The 21,425-nt window shown below is 71.9% G+C and overlaps 5 protein-coding genes across 5 annotated transcripts; 3 read left to right on the top strand and 2 right to left on the bottom strand.

The window, feature by feature from the left end:
• Window positions 1-2,876: 2,876 nt before the first annotated feature.
• Window positions 2,877-3,728, bottom strand: AURANDRAFT_32718 (hypothetical protein; the record flags this gene model as incomplete). Its single annotated transcript, XM_009042659.1, has 1 exon — window positions 2,877-3,728. One exon carries the CDS (start codon window positions 3,726-3,728, stop codon window positions 2,877-2,879), a length of 852 nt encoding a protein of 283 aa, XP_009040907.1.
• Window positions 3,729-3,961: 233 nt separating this feature from the next.
• AURANDRAFT_32664 (hypothetical protein) lies at window positions 3,962-5,408 on the top strand (the record flags this gene model as incomplete). Its single annotated transcript, XM_009042700.1, has 2 exons — window positions 3,962-4,757; window positions 4,804-5,408. The coding sequence occupies 2 exons, from the start codon at window positions 3,962-3,964 to the stop codon at window positions 5,406-5,408; spliced, it is 1,401 nt and encodes a 466-aa protein (XP_009040948.1).
• Window positions 5,409-5,522: 114 nt separating this feature from the next.
• Window positions 5,523-6,916, top strand: AURANDRAFT_72544 (expressed protein; the record flags this gene model as incomplete). The annotated part of the gene is made up of 2 exons (XM_009042701.1): window positions 5,523-6,212; window positions 6,301-6,916. Coding segments are annotated over 2 exons (1,294 nt in total), but the record flags the coding sequence as incomplete, so codon positions are not given.
• Window positions 6,917-9,531: 2,615 nt separating this feature from the next.
• FBA2 (hypothetical protein) lies at window positions 9,532-10,695 on the bottom strand (the record flags this gene model as incomplete). Its single annotated transcript, XM_009042658.1, has 1 exon — window positions 9,532-10,695. The coding sequence occupies one exon, from the start codon at window positions 10,693-10,695 to the stop codon at window positions 9,532-9,534; it is 1,164 nt and encodes a 387-aa protein (XP_009040906.1).
• A 4,526-nt stretch (window positions 10,696-15,221) lies between these two features.
• AURANDRAFT_55227 (hypothetical protein) lies at window positions 15,222-19,113 on the top strand (the record flags this gene model as incomplete). Its single annotated transcript, XM_009042702.1, has 5 exons — window positions 15,222-15,851; window positions 16,017-16,331; window positions 16,458-17,165; window positions 17,259-17,480; window positions 17,778-19,113. Coding segments are annotated over 5 exons (3,210 nt in total), but the record flags the coding sequence as incomplete, so codon positions are not given.
• Window positions 19,114-21,425: the final 2,312 nt, after the last annotated feature.

The following is a 21,425-nucleotide window of genomic DNA, read 5'->3' as shown; positions in this document are numbered from 1 at the left end:
GCAGCCCGCGCGGCGCATGCGCGGCCCCGCCGGGAATGGAGCTGTTTCCAAACCATACAGGACTCGATCATGATGGCTGTCACGATCATGGAGCGCGACGAGGAGGTGGGCTGCCTCGACCGCCTCTGCGACACGCGTCACTACACGGGCAGCCACCTCCATCGCTTCGACGCGGCCGGCAAGGGCCGGGGCGCGGCGGGCCGCGATCGCATCTACAAGGGCCAGGGCACGATCCGCGAGTGGAACCCCCAGCACGAGGGCCAGACGCCGAAACACGTTTTGAAGCTCCGCGCCCGCAAACCCACGACACACGCGCAACCGCCGCCGACGATCCGCGGCGCGCGCGCGGCGTTCGCGCGCTGGGCCGACGACGACGCCGAGATGCACGGCCAGCGCTTCGCGAAGCTCTGCAAGGAGTGCCGCCTCGTCGGCCGCGGCCTCTCGGGCTACGACGTCGACGTGACGTTCAAGAAGGCCGCCAAGGGCGCGCGGGTCCTGGACGCCGCGGGCTTCGCGCGCGCGCTGGACATCATCGGCGAGAAGCGCATGCAGGACACGGATGAGCTCGTCGCGAAGATCCTCGCCCGCGACCGGCCGCCGTCCGCGCCGCGGTCGCGGTAGAGGCTAGCGCGCGCGCGTTTAGCGTCCTAGAGCCGATTCCGCGGGACGGGCTTGGGCTTGGGCTCGCGCTTCATGCCGTTCTCGCGCATGCGCTCGATGTCGCGCTGCTCCGACGCGGAGGCCTTCGTCGCGCGCTCGCTGCTCTGCGACGACGTGATGCCCATCTTCTTCTCGAGCGCCGAGGCGGTGTCCTGGCGATCCTGCGAGAAGGCGCTGCCGGCCGCGTAGCGCTGGCGGAACTCCTTGTCCGACATGTCCTCGGGCACGACCTCGCCGTAGAGGCCGAAGATCTGCGCGCGCTGCTCCGGCGTCACCTTGGCCTGCGCCGGCGCGACGGCGGCGGCGGAGGCGGCGGCCGCCGCGCCGGCGGCGCCAGCGCGCAAGGCCGCGCGCCGCGACGTCAGCGCGAGCGCGTTGGCGGTGCTTGCCAGCAGCACGACGAGCGCTGCGAGAGTCGAATGCATTGCGTTGCGGCGGCGGCGACGGACGGCGGCGGCGGCGCGATTGCACGGGCTGAGTCACAAAAGTGGCTCGGCGATGTTGACAATGTCAATGGGACGTTGTTGCAGCGGCTAAAACCGCTGATATAAGCACCGCGCTTTCGTAGAAAAACCACTCTCTAGCCAATGGACAGACTCCGAAAGTAATTACCACCGCATGGCTGCCCATCTCCTCCCGACAATAACCCGCATGGCCGCCGCCGGTTCGCCCTGCTGCAAAGACTGCGGCGAGACAAGGGCCGGATGCAACGAGTGGGTCGACACGAACTGGGCCGTGTTCCTATGCGTGCGCTGCGCGGGACGGCACCGCTCGTGGTCGAGGACCAAGTCGCTCGAGCTCGACTCGTTTTCCGCCGCGGAGATCGCCGACCTTCGGGGCAAGCTCGCGGCCCGCGACGACGAGGCCTACGACCGGGCCGCCGCGCCGCGCGCCGCGCCCCGGCCGGCCCCGCGCCGCCCGAGGACGGTCACGCCGCCGCCGAGCTCGGGCGCCTCGCTCCTCCGCTCGTCCACCGTTCGCTCGCCGTGCGTGCGCGTCGTCTCCGACGCGTCGTCCAGCGACGACGGCGCGTCGCCGGGCGGCGCGTCGCCTCCGCCGCGGCCGCGGCCGGCGCGGCCCCGCGCGTCGGCGTCCCACTACGCGAACCAGATCAACGTCTGCACGACGAGCACGCTGCAATAACAGAGCATAGTAGGCGATTGCACGCGCGTCCGGCATGTTGACTCTATGTTGCCTTCAGGATTGGCGGCGACCACTCGCCTGGTCGCCTCGGCCAGACAGCTCGCGCGTCGTCACCGCGCCGCCTCGCGCATCGCCGCAGCCGCCTCACTGCAACCGAGTCGCCTCGCGCGCATCACCGCAGCCGCCTCACTGCAGCCGCATCGTTGCCGCGCCGCATCGCCGCAGCCATGGCCGACGCCGGCGACGCCGCGCCGAAGCCGGCGGCGCCGACGCCGGTGTCGGAGAAGATCCTCATCTTCGCCTTCACGTCGTTCCTCGGCTTCGCCGTCGTCGAGATGGTCTTCGCCTTCGCGAGCCACAGCCTGTCCCTGCTCGGCGACTCCATCGCCATGCTCGTCGACTCGGCGACGTACCTCGCCAACGGGCTCGCGCTGCGCCGCGTCCGGGAGCGGGGCGGCGAGGACGGCTACGCGCTCGTCGCGCCCGTGCTGTCGGCCGCCGTGCTCACGGGCGCCATGGTCTACATCGTTATAGACGCGGCCCAGGAGCTCGCGGCGTCCGGCGACGACGACGACGTCGCCGTGACCGTCGTCCTCGCCTTCGGCCTCGCGAACCTGGCGCTCGACGGCGCGAACGTCGCGCTCTTCCTCCGCTACCCGGACGCGTTCCGCGCGGTGCTGGCCTTCGCGGACCCCGAGAGCCTCGAGGCGGACGGCGGCCTGAACATCCGGTCGGCGCTGACGCACGTCCTCGCGGACACGTGGCGGTCCGTGGCCTGCGTCGTCGCCGCGACCGTCGCGCTGACGACGGCCGTGAGCGGCGGCGACGCGGACGCCGTCGGCGCCATCGCCGTCGAGCTGCCGATCCTGGTCATGTGCGTGAACATCGTCCGCGCGGTCCACGCGCGCTACGTGCGGCGGCACCTCCGCGAGGAGGCCGCGCCCCTCGTGCCGCGGCAGCAGGACGGCCTAACGTTCCCCTAGCTAGGAGCGTTCCCCGGGGGCTCGTCCGAGTCAGGGAGGACCGCGAAGGCCCGCACTTTGACAGCACGAAGGCTTTACGATGGGTCCCCCTCAGACCTTGTTGAGGAAGTCGGCGAGCGTGTTGATGACCTCGCGGAAGTGCGCGCCGTTGAACGTGTCGTTGTGGCCCGCGCCGCGGAGCGGCACGAACCTCGAGTTCGGCAGCAGACTCGCGATCTCCTCGCCCTGGGAGTAGGGCACGATCTCGTCGCGCGTGCCGTGGAGGCAGAGCACGGGCGCCTTGACGGAGGGCGCGATGGCCGCGTTGTCGAAGGGGTCCTTGACCAGCAGTTCGGGCGACGGCACGAAGGGGAAGAGGGTCTTGGCCATCTTCGGGATGGACGAGAACGAGCTCAGGAGCACGCACTTGCCCGCGAGGCCCTTGGCCGTCATCTGGAGCGCCACGGAGCCGCCGATGGACTGGCCGAAGGCCACGGTCGTCTCCCAGGGCACCTCGAGCTTGACGTGGAGGTGCTTGAGCATGCGCTCCGCGGCCCAGACGATCGTCTCCTCCGTGGGCTCGCCGCCCCGGCAGAGCGCGTAGCCCGGGTACTCGACGGCGAAGAAGCCCCAGCCCTGGTTCCGCTGGAGCACGTGGCCCAGGTGGTCGCCGACGTTGCCGATCTGGTCCGCGTTGCCGTGCCAGAACGCGAGCACGTGCTTCGACGTCGTCGGCGGGAAGTACGCCGCGACGAGCTGGCCGGGCACGCCCTCCGGCCGCGCCTCGCGCGACACGTCGACGGTCACGAGCTGGCCCTTGCGGATGGGCAGCGGGTTGCTGTTGTCCGGCCGCGGGAAGATGAGGTTGCGCTGGAAGTGGTAGAGCGCGCCGACGAGGCTCGCGAAGACGGCCACGGACAGCGTCGCCAGGCCGCCGGCGGCCTTGAGGAGCGACTGGAGCATCGGCGGCGGCGACCGCGGCGCGTCGAGCGTCGCGTTCGGTGGTGCGTTTAGCGTCGCGCGCGCGGTGCTCGGTCGTGCACGCCGAGTTTCGCGCGCCCAGCCGCCTCCACACGGACAGGATCTCCACAGCGGCGCTCGCCGAATCAGTTTTCAAGCGCAAACAAAGCCGCGAGCCGGGCGCGTCGCAGAGCAGCAGTCTCCTTTGCACCTCGACGGCCCCCCAACGCTGCGCGATGGCCGAGGAATTCGAGCTCAATGCGCTGACCCCGTTGGACGGGCGCTACGCGTCCCGCGTGGCGCCCGTGCGCGCCTATTTCAGCGAGGCCGCTCTGATCAAGTACCGCGTGCGCGTCGAGGTCGAGTACCTCGTGGCGCTGAGCGGCGCCGTGCCGGCGCTCGCGGACGTCTTCGCCGGCGGCAACCTGGCCAAGTGGCGCGGCGTCGCGGCCCAGTTCGGGTCCGCCGACGCCGCGCGGTGCAAGGCCATCGAGCGGACGACGAACCACGACGTCAAGGCGGTCGAGTACTACCTCAAGGAGCGCTGGGACGCGCTGGGCCTGCCGGCCGTGGGCAAGGAGTTCATCCACTTCGGGCTGACGAGCCAGGACGTGAACCACACGGCCCAGCCCCTCATGCTCGCGGAGTGCGCGCGCGACGCCTTGGTGCCGCGGTTCGAGGAGCTCGTCGCCGCGCTCAAGGCGCGGGCCTGGGAGTGGCGCGACCTGTCCATGCTCGCGCGGACCCACGGCCAGTCGGCGTCGCCGACGCGCCTCGGCAAGGAGTTCGCCGTCTTCGCGACGCGCCTCGAGAAGTGCGTCGCCGTCCTCAAGGCCTGCGACCACGGCGCGAAGTTCGGCGGCGCGACGGGCGGCTTCAACGCCCACTGCGTCGCCTTCCCGGGCCGCGACTGGCCCGCCTTCGGCGACGCCTTCGTGAACGACGTCTCCGGCGGCCTGCTCCGGCGGCAGAAGCACACGACGCAGATCGAGCACTACGACGATCTGGCCGCCTTCTGCGCGTTCTCGCGGCGTCCCCTTTTTTACGAGTGGCACACTTGCACACCGTATTGTTCTAGGCCACGCGCTCTGCCGCTGCAACACGGTCGTGCTCGACCTCTGCCGCGACTGCTGGCAGTACGTGTCGCTCGCGTACTTCACGCAGCAGCTCAAGGCCGGCGAGGTCGGCTCGTCGGCCATGCCCCACAAGGTGAACCCCATCGACTTCGAGAACGCCGAGGGCAACCTGGGCATCGCGAGCGCGAATCTGGTTCACCTCGCGGCGAAGCTCCCCGTGTCGCGGCTCCAGCGCGACCTCAGCGACTCGACGGCGCTCCGGGCGCTGGGCGTGCCCCTGGGCCACGCCTACCTCGCCCTCGGCTCCTGCCTCAAGGGCCTGGGCAAGCTCCGCGTCGCCGAGGCGAACCTCTCCGCGGACCTCGACGCGAACTGGGCCGTCGTCGCGGAGGGCATCCAGACGGTCCTCCGCCGCGAGGCCTACCCGAACCCCTACGAGGCCCTCAAGGCCCTCACGCGCACGGGCAAGCCCGCGTCCAAGGACGACATCCGCGCCTTCGTCGACGCGCTCGACGTGCCCGACGCCGTCAAGGCCGAGCTCCGCGCGATCACGCCCCACTCCTACGTCGGCGCCTTCGACGCGTCCGAGTTCGAGCCCACGGCCTGAACCGGCGCGCCGACGCCCCTCGCTAAGCACCCGAGATTAGATGAGATTCGTCGGCATGTTGAACGTCAAGTTGAACAGTTGCGAAGCGCGCAATCTTATGTGAAGGCTATGTGAGCAGCCTGAGGTCTGGACACTTTGCCACAATGCGGGCGCTCGTCGTGCTGCTCGCCGTGAGCTCCTTGACGCGCGCGTGGGTGCCGAGGACGCGCGCGCGGGTGGACGAGGTCGGCGACGCCACGCCGGCCGACGACGCCCGCGTGAAGGAGCTCAAGGCGCAGCTGGCGGAGACCCAGTTCGCCTACCGGCGCCTCCAGGAGAGCGTGCACGAGGACGCGGCGCTGAACCGGCGGCGCGGCGGCGCGCCCGCCGCGCACGGGTCCATCCCGCGCGTCGCATTCGCGGACCTGACGGACGCGCGCTACCTCGAGCACGCGGCGAGCGGCGCGCCGCTCATCGTCGAGCGCCTGCCGTCGACGCTGCGCAACCTCACGCTCGAGCTGTTGGTGCGGCGCTGCGGGTCGCGAGCCGTGACGCTCAAGGAGCGCCAGCCCGACAGCCCGGCGTGGGCCGAGATGGTGCCCGTCGAGGAGGCGACGCTCGACGCGTTCGCGCGGCGGCCCGCGTCGAGCCGCTACCTCCACGACGCGCCGCTGGCGCGGCTCTGCCCCGAGGCCCTCGCGGCCATCGAATTCGCGCCGCCGCGGCTCTTCGGCGGCCGCCAGAACTGGTTCGCGTCGCTGCCCGTCGGGACGCTCCACGGCAACGCGTCCGCGTCGTGGCCGTCGCTCTTCCTCGGCCGGCGGGGCTCGTCCCAGCGTCCTGTGGCCGTGACGATTTTCGAGAGATTTGGGGTGGGAAAGCGATGAGAAATCGTCACCGTCGTGCTTGGTAGGCTCGTCCTCGGGGCTCCACACGGACGTGCTCGAGTCCCACTTCTGGATGTACGTCGTCGAGGGCGCGAAGCGCTGGGCCGTGTCCGTGCGGGGCGACGTGCCCGTGCTCTGCCCGCGGAAGTCCGCGGCGGCGTCGTCCGACCGGTTCCGCGCGTCGCTCCTCGGCGCCGGGACCCACGCGTGCGCCGGCGTCGGGTCCGCGGCGGTCTACTTTGGCATCGTGGAGGCGGGCGAATTCCTCTACATCCCGTCCGGGTCGCCCCACGAGGTGCTGAACGGCGCGGACGACAACGACGACCGGCCGGCGCTCGCCGTGTCGATGAACTACGTCGACGCGGCGAACGCGCGCCACTTCGCGCGGGCCATCCGGCGCTGCCGCCATGCTGGCGCGCTCGGGCTCCTCCTCGGCCGCGACGCCGGCGCCTCGGAGGCGTCCCGCTTCGCCGCCGAGGTCGCGGAGCGGCGCGCCGAGGCCGAATTCCTCGACAAGCTCGACGCCCTCGCCGACAAGTTCGACGAGGACCCCGCCGCCGCGCTCGGGGTCGCTTACGCGTGACTAGTAGCGGTTGCCGCCGGATTGATGCCGGCTCATGTCAAAAATAAGGATCGAACTTCCCGAAAATAACATCCCTTGTATTATCATTTTCCATATAGGGGGATTTCTCGCAGCCCCGACGTCGGGTTGGACGCCCTGATGAAACGCGCGACCTGGGGCTTGGAGAAAAAGACGCGGCGGCTGCCAGGGGCGACCTCGGGGGCGATGAAAACTGTCGTGCCGCGCTCGTTCTTGGCAACATTCCAGTCCGTGACGAGGTCAGGCGTGCCACCCTTCGTGACGAGGTAGTTCGCGAGCTCCGACATCGCGCGCGCCTCATTTTCGTGCTCCGGGTAAAAAGTGCGGGGTCCGAATCGACGTAGCTTGATGATAGGCGGCGGCGGCATCGGAGGCGCCGGCGGGGGCGGTGGAGCCCGAAAGGGCGCCGGTGCAGCCGGCCGACGCGCCGCCGGAGCTGGCTGAAGGATCTGCGGCCTTACCCGAAAGGGCGCCGCCGGAGCCGGAGGACGCGCCGCCGGAGCCGCCGGAGCCCCGCCGCCACCGAAGAAGCCGCGACCCTTCTTGAGCGTCGCCTTCGGGTCGCCAGCGGCGTGGCGGCGGAAGAGCGTGGAAACGTACGCGAGCGTTTTGGACGTCGCCTGTGCCCTGGGTGAACGTTGGGGGAACCTCTCTGCCTGGGTCTCCCGGGTCGATGATGATCCGTCCTCGTCGCCGCTTTTCGCGGCGCGGCTCCGCTTCCGCTCGGGCTCCTCGTCGTCCGGCGTGCCCAGGATTGATCGCTTGCCAAAGGGATCATTCATCAAGTCCAGACACACCACGCTGAAAGGATCGAAAAAATAGCCGTGGGGCGTCGTGGCGACCGACGCACGGCGACACGCGAGGCCCTCGAGCTCGCGTCGGATCTCCGCCTCCATTGTGTGATCGGAGTCGACGCTCGAGTTTGCAAATGTTACCCAAGCGGCGGACTCTCCTCGCTTCTCGTGGCCGTGGTTGTCGAGTTTGCGGAGTTTGCGGAGTGCAAGGTCACTTACGTCGTGCGTTTATGCGCGTGTGGGCTTATGGCGCCGGGGGTGTGATGGGAGTGAGGTGCTTCGGCGGATGGCCTCGGAAGAGCAAGCCCGCGGCCCCGGGCCTCCATTCGCGTTTGAGCTTTTTCCAGCATTTCTTGTGGTAGCACCGCGTTGGCCAGTCGGCGTGCGCCTTGCCGTTCTTGCGCGCGGAGCCAGCAGGCTGGAGCGGCCTTCTGCACATGTGACATGGGCCCCGCGGCCGCGGAGCCTGGGCCTGCCAGTGCCACTGGCAGTGGGGCCAGGGAATCGGACTCACCGGATCCGCCGGCGACCACGGATGCCGGTGCCAGTGCCAGTACCAGTGCCACGGCGCGGTGCAGTGCGCGCCGGCGGGCTGGGGATAGAGCAGGACGGTGTTTGGGGCAGTCGACATTCAAGGGTGTTTTTGTGACGGTCACTCGGATCTTTTGTCTTAGCGTTAAAATGCTGGGACCTGGAGAAGGATGTGATTCTGCTTCGGCTCTCGAGCTGCAAGCTTGCACGCGTTCTCTCGTGGCGAGTGGCGCGTGCGCACGCGTTCGCGCAGACACGTGCTGTTGGAACGCCTGCGAGCGCTGCGGAACGATTGCCGAAACTACGTGCGCGCGAAATCGTGCGCGCGAAATCGCGCGCGCTGAACCCACCCTTTCAGAGTATCGACGATTTTAACGTTAAATTCGTCCATCCTGTGTACGAGCGTGATCGGATGAGTGCTCGAGGGGCTCGGCCACGAGACGCACGCCGCCCGTGTCGCGGCCGCCTCGCGCCGCAGTCGTCGACGTCGAACGACGGTCGCCGCCCGCGTCGCACTCGCGCCGGCGCGCGCACCGCACCGGCGCCCAGGCGGACTGCTACAACCTCACCGCGCGGCCGGCGACGGCCTGCGCGTCGCCGTCGTCCGCGGCGTCGCCGCCGCGCTCAAGCACGACAGCTACGCGGCGACGACTCGCCACCGCGTGCCGCGCCAGTGCCAGCTCGCGCGCTACGACGCGGGAGCCAAGGGCGACTACCGCCACCTCGACCACTGGGCGCTCAACGTCGCGGAGCTGGGGCGGCCGATGGTCGGCTTGGGCGGCGGCGCGCGCGGCGGTCCTGGAGCTCCGCGCCGCGGTGGGGGCGGCTGAGTCGAACGATCCATGGAGCCGCGCTGCTCGGACGGCCGCCTGACTAGGTTAGGTGGGTGCGTTGTGGAGTTTCGGGAGTGGAGTGCAGGTTGGGAGCGCGCGCGCGCGAGTTCCTTCCCCTCCACACTCACCTCAGTTACTCAGTTATCATTTGCTCAGGTTTCGCCACAGCGACGGATTCGTGCTTCGCACAAGCTCGGGCGGCCCAACCCGACACCTCCAAGTAGGTCGCCATAGTCCTCCTCAATGAGCGTCGCCCCCAGTACTCCAATCCCACTACGCGAAGGTGCGCGTTACTCCCCGCGGTCCGCGTGAGCGACCGGCGCGCGCCGCCTCGATCAGCGGCCGGCCCGCGCAGCGCCGATCATCATGCTGCCGAGGCGTCCTTGCGCTCGTTGTTGAGCTTCTTCGCTCGCCCAGATGGCGCAGAGCGCGAAGTCGCGAAACTGCTCGTGGTCGCCGAAGTCGTCGCGCATCTCGAAGTCCTCGTTCATTATGTTACTAGTAGCGGTTGCCGCCGGCGACGTGGAGGGAGTCCGTCGACGCGGCCCGGCCCTCCGGCGTCTTGCCGAGGGACGCTTCCGAGTTGCGCCGCGCGCAGGCGAGGAGCGCGGCCTGGGCGGCGGCCTCGTTGGCGCTTTTGCCCTCCCAGGCGACGCGGAAGCAGTGCTGGAGCGCGCGGCCATAGGAGAACGTGAGAGGGTAGGGACACAATTTCCGGTTCGGATCGCGGTTGATCGCCGCGAGCGCGTTCGTCGCGAAGGCCTCGGACATGCCGCCGCTGAGGAAGACGACGCCGGGCAGCGACGACGGCAGCGCGTCGGCGAAGACTTGGACGGTCGCCGAGGCCACGAGGTCGCAGCGCTCGGCGCACGCGTGGCCGGGGCCGCAGCGCACCATGTTCGTCTTCAGCAGCGAGCCGCGCACGTCGACGCCCCGCGCGTCCATGGCGGCGAACGTGCGCACCAGGGCCCGCTTCGTGGCGCAGGCGGCCGCCGCGACGCCGTGGTCTCCTTCGATGACGACGTCCGGTTCGACGATGGGCACGAGCCCCTCGTCCTGGCAGACGCGCGCGTAGCACGCGAGCGCGTCGGCCTCGGCGTTGACCGCGGCCTCGGAGCCGTCGATCTTCAGCGGCGCGCGCCACTTGGCGAAGCGGAGCCCCAGCGCGCGGTACGCGGCGCAGCGCTCGCGCAGGCCGTCGAGGCCCGCGGTCCGCCAGTCGCCGCAGGTCGAGCCCGGCATGTCGGAGAAGCCCTGGTCGAGCTTGACGCCCGGTATGATGCCCATGGACTCGAGCAGCTGCGGGACCTTGTCGGGACATCCCTTCCTCGCCATCGTTTGAGAGCACGTCTCTTCGTGGAGGATGATACCCGAGACGTAGGCGCCGAGGCCCTCGGTCGTGAACATCAATTCGCGGTACTTGATGCGCCAGGCCTCCGTGCACTCCTTCGGGTCCGACCAGCACATCTTCATGCGCCCGGGCAGCACGTGCGGCGGCTCGTCGCAGGCGAGCAATCCCTTGCCGGGCGCTATGAGCAGCCGTGCGGTCTGCCGGAGCTCATCGCGGTACTTTGAGGGGCCGAGGAACGCGTTCAGCTCCTCGCGTTGTTGCTCCTCGGGGGCAGACAGCTCCTCGCGCTGCTGCTCCTCGGGGGCAGACATGGCGGCCATGGAAGTTCTGTAAATCAACAAGCTTCACTTTTCATGTCCTTGAAGATTTATATGGGCAGCCTCTCTGAGCACAATATGCTGCCTAGACCGCAATGAGATGAGCGCGGCGCGTAAGGGCGCCCTCGCGTGCGTCGTCGCGGCCGCTGCGAACGGCGCCATCGTGCCGGAGTGCAAGAACGCGCTGGACGAGCGCCTGAGCGGCCTCGGGCAGATCGTGGACGGCGACACGGTCATCGACTGCCAGACACTTAGCAGCCGGGGCCTCTGCCGCTTCGCGGGGCACCTCTGCGACGCGGCCTGCGACCGCTGCGGCGTGCCCGCGCACGTGCGCGGCGGCCTCACGTTCGTCCGCGAGGACGGAGCGGAGGAGCCGCTCGAGCTCCTCTGGTACGTCGACGAAACCATCGCGGCCGCGGCCGCGCGGCTCTGCGTGCTCATCGACTCCTGGGGCATCCGGGACGCGGCGCCGGGCTTCGCGGCGCTCTTCGACCAGCCCTGGGGAACCGCGGAGCGGCGCGAGCTGGCGGCGCGGCAGCCCGCGTCCTGGGACGACCTGCGGGCGCGCTCCGACCTCGGCCTGCCGGTCCGCCTGAACGTCGGCGGCCACGAGGACTGCCATCCGAAGGCGAACTTCTGGGAGTTCGCCTGCGTGGGTTTGGAGCGGCGTCGCGGAATTCTCGTCGGGGAAAAGATGAAGCGTCGCGCGCGGTAGGTTTCGACGAGCTGCGGCAGCTCGAGGGCAAGGCGGACCAGCCCGACGGCGGGCCGGCCTACGCAGCGCCCTGGCACGTGGAGCACGACCTCACGACGCCGCTCGGGCTCCCCGCGGCGAAAGTCGACGAGATTCTGTGCGAGCACGTGCTCGAGCACCTGCCGTCGGACGCGTGGCCCACGCTCCTCGCGGACTTCCATCGCGTGCTGCGGCCGGGCGGCGTCCTGAGGCTCGCGGTGCCCGACTACGGCGCGCCCGGCGAGCCCGCGGGCGCGGACCCGGCGCAGCCCGAGCACCTCGTCCTGCCGACGGCGGCCTCGCTGCGCGCGGCGCTCGACGCGTCCCCGTTCCGGGGCGCCTACCACCTGCGCCAGTTTTGGGAAAACGGGACCTTCGTCGACGAGGCGGTCCGGCCGCACTTCCGCGCCGCGACGGGCGTCGTGAAGCGGTGCCCACAGCGCGCGGCGTACTTCGTGCTCAACGGCGTCGGCGCGCGCTACGCCCGGCGCGACGCGGCGACGGGCGCCCCGCTCGCGAGCTCCCTGGTCGTGGATGTGTATAAGGCGTACTAGTTGGGGGCGGCGACGTCGCGGGTGATGCGCGCCGCGGCCGACCCCCACGCCTTGTGGCAAATCTGATCGATCTCGAGCTCAGACGTGCACAGACGGCAGCTCGGCGTCGCACGACGGCGCCGAGGCCGCGTACCGCATCGCCGCGGAGAACGCCTCCGTGTTGCGCGCCTCGCCGACGTAGTCGACCTCGTTGACGAAGCCGCGGCCCCACTCGTCGACGAGGGGAGCACGCGGCCGCGGCGCGACGATGGCCGGCCTCTACGCGGCGGCGAGCCGCCGCCTGTCGGAGACCTGGGAGTCGCGCCTCGAGGGCCACTTCTCCGACGACGGGACGGACACGGTCGCCGCCCAGATCGACCTCTGGCTCACGCTGCTCGCCGCCGTCGCCTGCGTCGAGACGTTGGGCGTCTGCGTGCTGGCGACGTACCGCTACAGCGGCAAGCTCTACCACCTGCCGCTCCAGCGCTGGACGATCCGCCTCATCTTGATCGGGCCCGTGTTCTCCATCCTCATGTGGGCGTCGCTGTGGACGCCGGACTACGACTACTACATCGCGATCCCCGTGGGCTTCTACGAGGCCTACGCGTTCTTCTGCTTCTACGCCATGCTCGTGGCCTTCGCGGGCGGCGAGGACCGCGTCGTGACGGCGCTGAGCGCGCTGCCGGGGCCGCCGACGGCGTACGTGTACCACCCGTTCGGCGTCGACTGCACGGTCGGCGAGTGCGGCCTCACGCTGGGCACCTACACGCCCCTCTTCGGCGGGCGCGTCCACTACAGCCACGCCGTGCGCTTCGCGTCGGCGGACGGGCTGCTGCGGTTTTTGAAGCGGGGCGTCGCGCAGGCCATGGTCGCGAAGCCGCTGAACCTGCTCCTGATGATCTTCCTGAACGCGCGGGGCCAGGTGGCTTTATGCAACTACAGCCGCGTCATCTCCATCGTGTCCTTCTGGTTCGTGGCGAACTCGCTGACGCAGCTCTACCACGTGACGCTGCCGCGGATCCGGGGCATGGGCGGCGAGAAGCTCTTCGTGCTCCTGCTCCTCATGATCTCCGTGATCACGATCCAGGACATCGTCGTGTCCGTGCTGCTCGTCACCAGCGACACGTCGTCGGCGACGTCGGACCTGCCGACGCGCCTCATCTTCATCATCACGATCCTCGAGTTCACGGCGTTCTCGACGATCTTCTACCGGCTGCTCCCGCCGGAGAAGTTCGCGGCCATCGCCTGGCGCGAGTCGTCGAACGACCTCGCGGCGCTGAGCCGGCCGCGGCCCCACCGGCTGCCCATCTTCGACTTCTGGCTCGATATCCTCAACCCGCGGACCATGTTCGCCGTCGCGAAGCGCCGCGAGGACCCCGCGCCCTACAAGGTCCAGATCACGCACGTCTTCGGCGCCAAGGAGGAGAAGGCCGACGAGGACGAGCGCACGGCCCTCGTGCGAAATTAACGCGTCGTTAGTCGTCGAAGAAGTCCGCGGCCGCGCGGCCGCGCTTCTTCGCGGACGGCGGCGGCGGCGCGTCGGGCTCGGCGCCGCCGGCGGCCTTGACGAAGGCCTGGATGCCGACGGGCGGCGGCGGCGGCGGCGGCGGCGGCAGCGTGGGCTCGCGGAGCCGCCGCGTGGGCCCGTCCGCGGCGGGCTCGACGTAGGGCGCGGGCGCGTCGCCCATCTTCGGCGGCGGCGCGCCGACGTACCGGGCCCGCTTCGGCGACGGCGGCCGCCGCGGCGACGGCGGCTCCGACGGCCCGCGGCCGACGCTGGGCTCGCGGGACGCGGACCGGTCCCAGCGGCTCGCGGACGGCCCCCGCGGCTCGCTCGGCCCGCGGCTCGGCGGCGCCGCGGGCGGCGGCCGCGACCCCTGGGGCCAGAGCTCGGCCTCGAGCGCGCGGCCGTCGAAGTTGCGGCCGTGCATGGCGACGCAGCAGCGCCGCGCGGCTTCCACCGTCGTGAACGACACGAGCATCGACCCCGCGTCGCCGCCCGCGACGAGGCACTCGGCGTCGATGACGCGGCCGTGCTTCGTGCACTCGTAGCCGACCTCGTCCTCGAGCTGCGTGTCGCGGGCCGTCAGCTTCGTCGCGTCGAAGCAGTTCTTGAGGAGCGCCTTGGGACAATCCGGCGGCGCGGCCACGGGCCCGCGGCTCCTGGGCGCCGCGGGCGCGGGCGCGGGCATGGGCGGCGGCTGGGGGATGACGGGCCGCCGCGGCTCCTTGAAGACCGCCTCCTGGACGGCGATGACGTAGGAGCCGAGGCCGCCCTGGTCGATCTCCTTGCCGTCGAGCTCCTCGACGGCGTCGCCCGCGACGTCGCGGTTCAGCTTCGCGTCGAAGACGACGAGCGCGTCGCCCTTGGGGATGCCGCCGGCGTCGCGGTAGACCTTGATCTTCTTGATCTTGCCCACGCCCTTGCAGATGTCCTCGAGCTGGATGTTGCCCACCGTCGCGGGCAATCCGCTGATGTAGATCGCCGCCGTGGGCGGCGCGCTCATTGTGGTACGGAGCTCGCGCTGCCGATCGCGCCGGTTCCCGGCGCTCGACGCTGGGTGGAGGCGAAGCCAAAGACGGCTGCCGAGGCGAGTCGCTGATGCCGCGGGTTTTTGCCGCAGTGAAAACCTCATCGACGTCGACGACGCCGAAGCGCCTCTGCGACGACCACACAAAAGTCGCCTTTCGACGCTGCCGCCGGGCACAATACGACCATGTGCGAGCGCATCATGCGCGTCAAAACAAAGGCCGGCGCCGCCTGCCGCATGGAGGCGGCGCTCGACTCCCCCATCGTCGCCCAGCTCGACAAGGGCACGGTCGTGCGCGCGCTCGACGAGATGGACGTCGCGGGCCTGCGGCGCGTGCGCATCGTGGCGCCCTGCGCCGGCTGGGTGACGTCCAAGTGCCTCGCGCCCGCGCCCGAGGCGAGCGCGCCCCTCGCGGCCGCGCCCGACGCGCGCGCGGCGGCGCCGCCGGCCGCGGCGGCGCCGCGCGCGGCGCGCGCGCGCGCGGCGGCGGCGCCGGCCGCGCCGGCCGCGCCGCCCGAGGCGCCGTCGGCCATGGCCGCGGCCCTCGAGCGCGAGGCGGCGGCGCACGCCAACGTCTGGGGCCACGGGGGCAGCGTGCACGAGAAGAAGCGGCGCGCGGCGGGCGTCGCGCTCGCGCGGCCGCGCGTGCCCCGCGCGGCCGACGACCGGGGCGCGCGCTTCGACGAGCGGAGCGACGAGGCGACGGCCGAGCTCCTGGAGTGGATGCTCAAGAAGTCGTCCCTGGGCGAGGACATGCTGCTCCTGGGCGACCCGGGCCCGCGGAGCCGCCAGCTCGTGCACCGCTGGTGCGAGGCCTGCAACCGCGAGGTCGAGTACGTCGCCGTGACGCGGGACACCTGCGGCAGCGATTTGAAACAACGGCGCGAGCTCAGCGGGCGGAGCAGCGGCTGGGCCGACGCGCCGCCGGTGTCCGCCGCGAAGCGCGGCCGCGTGCTCGTGCTCGAGGGCCTCGAGCGCGCGGAGCGCAACGTGCTGCCGCTGCTCAATAACCTCCTGGAGAACCGGGAGATGGCGCTCGACGACGGCACGTTCCTCGCGAGCGCGAAGCGCTACGACGCGCTCGCGCGCGAGGTCGACCTCAGCAAATTGGCGCGCGTCCACGAGAACTTCATCGTCGTCGCGATCGCGGCGCCGACGCCGCGCTACGCCGGGCGGCCCCTCGACCCGCCCCTGCGGAGCCGCTTCGCCTGCCGCAACGTGCCGCGGCCCGCGCCGTCGTCGCGCCGCGCGGAGGCGACGCGCCTCGCGCGCGGGGGCCTCGCGCCCTTCGAGGTCGACGCGCTGCTCCAGTGCGCCGCCGTGCTCGCCCAGGAGGATCTGGACGCGGAGCGCGTCGCCCTGGACCTGCGGCCCGACGAGGCGCTCATGGGCGGCAAGGACGACGACACCGCGCCGCCGCCGACGAAGGACGCGGCCGACGCGGCCGTCCGCGAGCTCAAGGAGACCGGCGAGAAGCGGCGCGAGAAGAAGCGGCCGGCGACGCGGGCGCTGCGCGAGATGGCGCCCAAGTGCGGCGACGGCCTGGCCTACGGCGTCTGCAAGGTCGCGGCCCTATCGTTCCGCTTCGACGCGCGCGACGCGGTCCGCCGCGCGTACCCCTACGACGCCCTGCTCCGGAGCCGCTGCGGCGCGACGGCGCGGCGGCTGGCGGATAGTGCCCTGCGCCACTTCTTCGACGTCTTCGACGCGTCGTCCAAGTCCGCGCTCTGGGACGACGACGGGGGGCCCCGCTTCACGGGCTGCCGCGCGTCGCGGGGCAAGCACGACGGCTTCGACGACCCGCTGCTCGTCGACGGCCCGCCGCCGGGGCCCGTCTTCGAGGCCATGGCGCGCGAGGGCCGGCGCCTCGTGGCGTCCTTCGCCGCCGGCGACGAGAAGGCGCCCGTGCTCTGCCACGGCTGGGGCGGCCAGCGCGCGCCGCGCGAGTTCGCGGCGAAGAAGCCGACGCGCCGGTGGTTCGACGCCTCCGCGCCGACGCTCGCCGCGAGCCGGCGCGACGCGCTGAGCGCCATGGTCGCGGACCACTGCGCGGGGCTCGACCTCTTCGTCTGCGGCACGCGCGGCGGCGGCAAGTCGGCGCTCGCGCGGGCCTTCGCGGACGCGTGCGGCTACGACTGCCGCGTCGTCTTCTGCCACGCGGACCTGACGGCGCGGGACCTGCTCCAGCGCCGCGACGTCGACGAGCACGGCGCGACGCGCTGGATCGACGCGGCCGCTATTTCGGCGGCCGTCGACGGCGAGTGCCTCGTCCTCGACGGCGTCGACCGCCTGGCGCCGGGCGTCCTCGTCGCCGCGCTGGGCCCGCTCCTCTGCGACCGCGCGACGCCCCTGCCCGACGGCACGCGCCTCGTGGACGCGCGCAAGTACGAGGCCGCGCGCGCGTACGACCTCGCGGGCACGCGGCTCTGCCACCCGGCGTTCCGCTGCGTGCTGCTGGCGACGACGTCGGAGCCCATGAGCGGCGACGACGACGCCGACGGCAAGCACAACGCCTGGCTGTCGCCGGAGGTGCTCGCGCTGCCCGTCCACTTCCACGCGCTGCCCGAGCTGAGTCGGGAGGAGCGCGCCAAGGTCCTGCTCGCGGCCGCGACGGAGGGCCTGGGCGAGGCGTCCGAGGCCGACGCCGCCGCCGCGTCGGACCGCGCGGTCCAGCGGCGCCGCGCGGCGGAGAAGCGGGCGCGCGTCGAGGTGCTGCTGCCGCGGTGCCGCGCGGCGCTGCGCTTCGGCGACGCCGCGAAGGCCGCGGCCCGCGCGGAGCCCGCGCTCAAGGCCATGGACGTGAGCTCGGCGCGGGCGCTCCGCCGCGTCGGCGCCCAGCTGCGCCACGCGCCCACGGACCTCGACGGCGCCCTCGCGGCGACGTGCGGCGCGCGCGCGCGGTTCCTGCCGCCGCCGACGCGCGACAGCCTCGAGTTCCTCCTGGCCCGGGCGAAGCGCGCCGAGGGTCTGGAGGCGCTGGATGTGGACGCGCTCCGGCGCGAGTGCGGCCCCTTCGGGGGCGCGCCCGCGGGCGAGAAGCACGAGAAGGTCCTCGCGGACAAGGGCGAGCACGTCGTCGTCGTCGACGGCGACAGCGACATCGACGAGGACGACGCGGTCCAGGCGAGGCGGGACCGCGAGGCCGACGAGGCCATCGCCGGTTTGTTGGCCCGGAGCCGCCAGGGCGAGGCGCGCGCCGCGGCCCTGCGGCGCAAGTGGAGGAAGAAGCCGCGGCGCGGCGGCGACTTGGACGACGGGTCCGAGGCCGTCGACGTCAAGGTCGTCCGGTCCGGCGACAAGACCTTCCTCGAGGCCGGCGACGCGCGGTGCGCCGTGTCGACGCCCCAGCGGCCCGAGCTCGTGCCGTGCTGCGCGAACTTCGTGGCCATCCCGAAGCACACGGCGCTCCTCCGCGACGTGCTCCGCGACTGGGTCCGGGGCGACGACGTGCTCCTCATCGGCAACCAGGGCGTCGGCAAGAACGTCGTCACGGACCGCCTGCTCGAACTGCTGCGCTACGAGCGCGAGTACGTCCAGCTCCACCGCGACACGACGCTGAGCTCGCTGACGACGACGCCCGCGCTCGTCGACGGCACCTTGGTATGGGAGGACTCGGCGCTCGTCCGCGCGGCCAAGTACGGCCGCTGCCTGGTCGTCGACGAGGCGGACAAGGCGCCGCTGGAGGTGGTTTGTGTGTTAAAGGCGCTGCTGGAGGACGGCGAGCTCACGATGAGCGACGGCCGGAGAATAGTGGCGAGGCGGTCCGGCGCGCCCCGGCGACCCGGCGACGTCGTCGCGCACGCGGGCTTCCGCGTCATCGTGCTCGCGAACCGGCCGGGCTGGCCCTTCCTGGGCAACGACTTCTACCGCGAGTGCGGCGACGTGCTCCGGGCCCACGTCGTCGAGAACCCGGACTTCCGGTCCGAGGTGTTGCTGTTGCGGGAGCTCGCGCCGTCCGCGGACCGCGACGCCATCGACCGCCTCGTGGGCGCCTTTGGGGAGCTGCGGGACCTCGCGGACGCGGGCGTGCTCGCCTACCCCTACAGCACGCGCGAGCTCTGCCGCATCGCGCGCCACATGGACGCGTTCGCCGGTGACGCGTGCGCCGAGGCGCTCGAGGACGTGCTCGCCTTCGACGCGCACGACGCGGCGACGCGCGACGCGCTGCGGGCCATCCTGGCGAAGCACGGCCTCGACGGGCGCGACGGCGACCTCCAGGTCGACGACGACGCCAACGACGAGCTGCTGAAGAAGCCGCGCTACGACATCCGCGGCGACGACGAGGACGGCGCTGTGCTCGATGACCCGGACCGCGTGAACCCGGACGAGGAGCTGAAACCGCCGGAGCACGCGAACCCGGGGGGCGAGGGCGGCGCCGAGGGCGAGCGGCTCGAGGCGGCGGAGAACGCGGACCGCACGGAGACGCGGCGCGACGACGGCGCGGACGAGGAAGGGGCCGCGGACCCGGACGGCGAGGCGCCCGAGGACGGCGCGCCGACGGTGCCCGGCGAGGACCGGGGCTTCGGCGAGGGGTCCAAGGGCGAGGGCGGCGCGGAGGCGACGGAGGGCGCGGAGGCGACGGAGGGCGCCGGCGCGGAGCGCGGCGAGGGCGACGCGGCCGACGCCGACGCGCCCGGCGCGGACCCGTCCCTGCCGGAGCGCGCCGCGGACGCCGGCGGCGACGCGCCCGGCGGCGGCGACGGCGTCGACGGCCCCGGCGGCGGCGACGACGACGGCGGCGCGCCGTCGGAGGCCGGGCCGCGCGAGGGCGACGGCGAATTGGAGGCGCGGTTCATGGAGTCGATGCTCAAAGACGCGCTCACGGGCCTGAGCGACGACGAGGGCGACGGCGGCGAGGCGCCGTCGCCGACGCCGGAGAAGGCGGGCACGGCGCCGCCCGAGGACGGCGACGACGCGCGGCCCGAGAACCGGCGGTCGAAGGGCGCGAAGGGCCCGCCGGATCCGTCCAAGGCGCCGCAGCGCGGCGACGGCCAGCGGGCCCACCCGCGGAGCGACAAGCACCGCGCCCTGCGCGACAAGCCGACGCCGAGCGAGCTCGACGAGGCCCGCGTGCTGGCGGCGCTCGTGGAGAAGTCGTCGACGCTCCGGGACCTCGCCGAGGCCGGCGAGCGGCTCGCGGCCGCGGCCGGCGAGGGCGACTTCGAGCTCGGCGTCGACGACGCGGGCGGCGGCGACGCGCTGCCCGGCGAGGACGACGTCGCCCGGCGCCGCGGCCGCGGCGGGCCCGACGAGGTGTCGCCGGACGAGTACGGCGCGCTGCGCTCGGCCGTCGCCGCGGACGTGCCGCGCGTCCGCCGCGCGCTCCTGGACCGGCTCCAGGGCGCGCGGCGCGACGCCCGCGTCTGGCACAAGCACCAGACCGTGGGCGAGCTCGACGACGACCGCCTCGTCGACGCCCTCGCGGGCGACGCGAACGTCTACCGGCGCCGCGCGTACGACGACGCCGCCGCCGACGACGACGGCGAGGGCGACGTCAACGACCAGGCCGGCGACGAGCAGGACGACGAGGAGCGCACAAACGCCGGGGACGACGACTGGCTCAAGCGGCCCCGGTCGGGCCCGCGGCGGCCCCGGCTCCGGGTCAAGGTCTGCGTCGACTTAGGGTCGTCGACGTACGCCAAGGACGGCAAGGACGGGCGGCTCGCGCGGCTCCTCAAGGTCGTCGTGACGCTGCTGGAGGCCTTCGACGGCATCCCGCCGTCCCTGGGCGTCGAGTGGGCGCTGAGCGCCTTCTCCGGCGCGGGGCCCGAGCTCGCGCTGAAGAAGTGGAAGGCAGGGCAGCAAAAGGGTGCGAAATTCCCAACTTCAAAGGCTCATATCTCGGCCGCTTTCCACTCGTTTTGGCTGATTTTTGGACGAGCGATCATCTCTCGGAACAGTCTCGAAGCGTTGATGCTTTTTTGGGAACGCGTGCGCGCGGAACACTCACGTTGAAGCGACGTTGAATCACCCTTTTGCTGCCCAGGTGGAAGGACCGGAAGCTCGACGCGCCGCACGGGTCGGGGTCGCCGCGGCTCCCGGAGCCGCGCCTGAATCTCGTGCGGCGCATGGCCTCGCACGCCCAGTACTGCCGCGACGGCGACGCGACGCTCAGCGCGGCGGCGGCCGCGCTCCGGAAGATCCGCAACGTCGCCGCGGACGCGTACCTCGTCGTGCTGTGCTTGTGCCTCGACGACTTCGCGGCGCACGACGACGACTTCCGCGCGCGGGCGTTGGCGGAGGTGCTCGAGTCGGAGAACCACGCCAACGTCGAGCGCGTCGCCCTGCTCGTGGCGGACGGCAACGGCGTGAAAGGGTCCGCGGCCGCGCTCGCGGCGAACCGGTTCCCGCCGGGCGCCGCGGTCGTCGCGACGAGCGACGCGGACCTCGGGCCCGCGCTCGAGCGCGTGCTCCGCGACAAGGTCGAGGGGTAGATGAGGGGCGCGAATTTTTAACTTTACGCGTGAGACGGTGCGCGGGTGCTGTTAATGACACACCCCGGGCCAAAGCCTTGGCCAAAATTGGCGGACGCGTCAAGTCGAGCACCCAGAGCGCCGGAGGCCGCGATCCCCACCCCGTCCGGTACGTACGCTTCCCGAGGACGCTCCCCGACCTATACCCGACGCCCCCTTAAAGGGGCACGCCTTCTCGCCTTCTCGAGGCCCCCCTCGTCGCGCCCGACGAGAAACATCGATTTCTCCGCGACTCGGTGTTAAAACCGCCGGCCCGGTTCCCCGGGCGCCCAAAACCCCCCTGATCGCCCCCCGCCCCTCCCTCCGATCCCCCACCGGAGGCCCTCGGAGCCCCCGCCCCCCGGTGGCACCCCGCGCCCCCGATGACGACCTCGATCGGCCGAAATCCGACCCCCGACCCTTTCTTAGGCTCGCCCCCCCACGACCACGCCCCCCATGAAGCTCGCCGTCGTCC

This window comes from Aureococcus anophagefferens (genome assembly GCF_000186865.1).
Source record: "Aureococcus anophagefferens unplaced genomic scaffold AURANscaffold_35, whole genome shotgun sequence".
Classification (NCBI taxonomy): Eukaryota; class Pelagophyceae; order Pelagomonadales; family Pelagomonadaceae; genus Aureococcus; species Aureococcus anophagefferens.
This window is presented reverse-complemented; position numbering and strand designations above follow the sequence as displayed.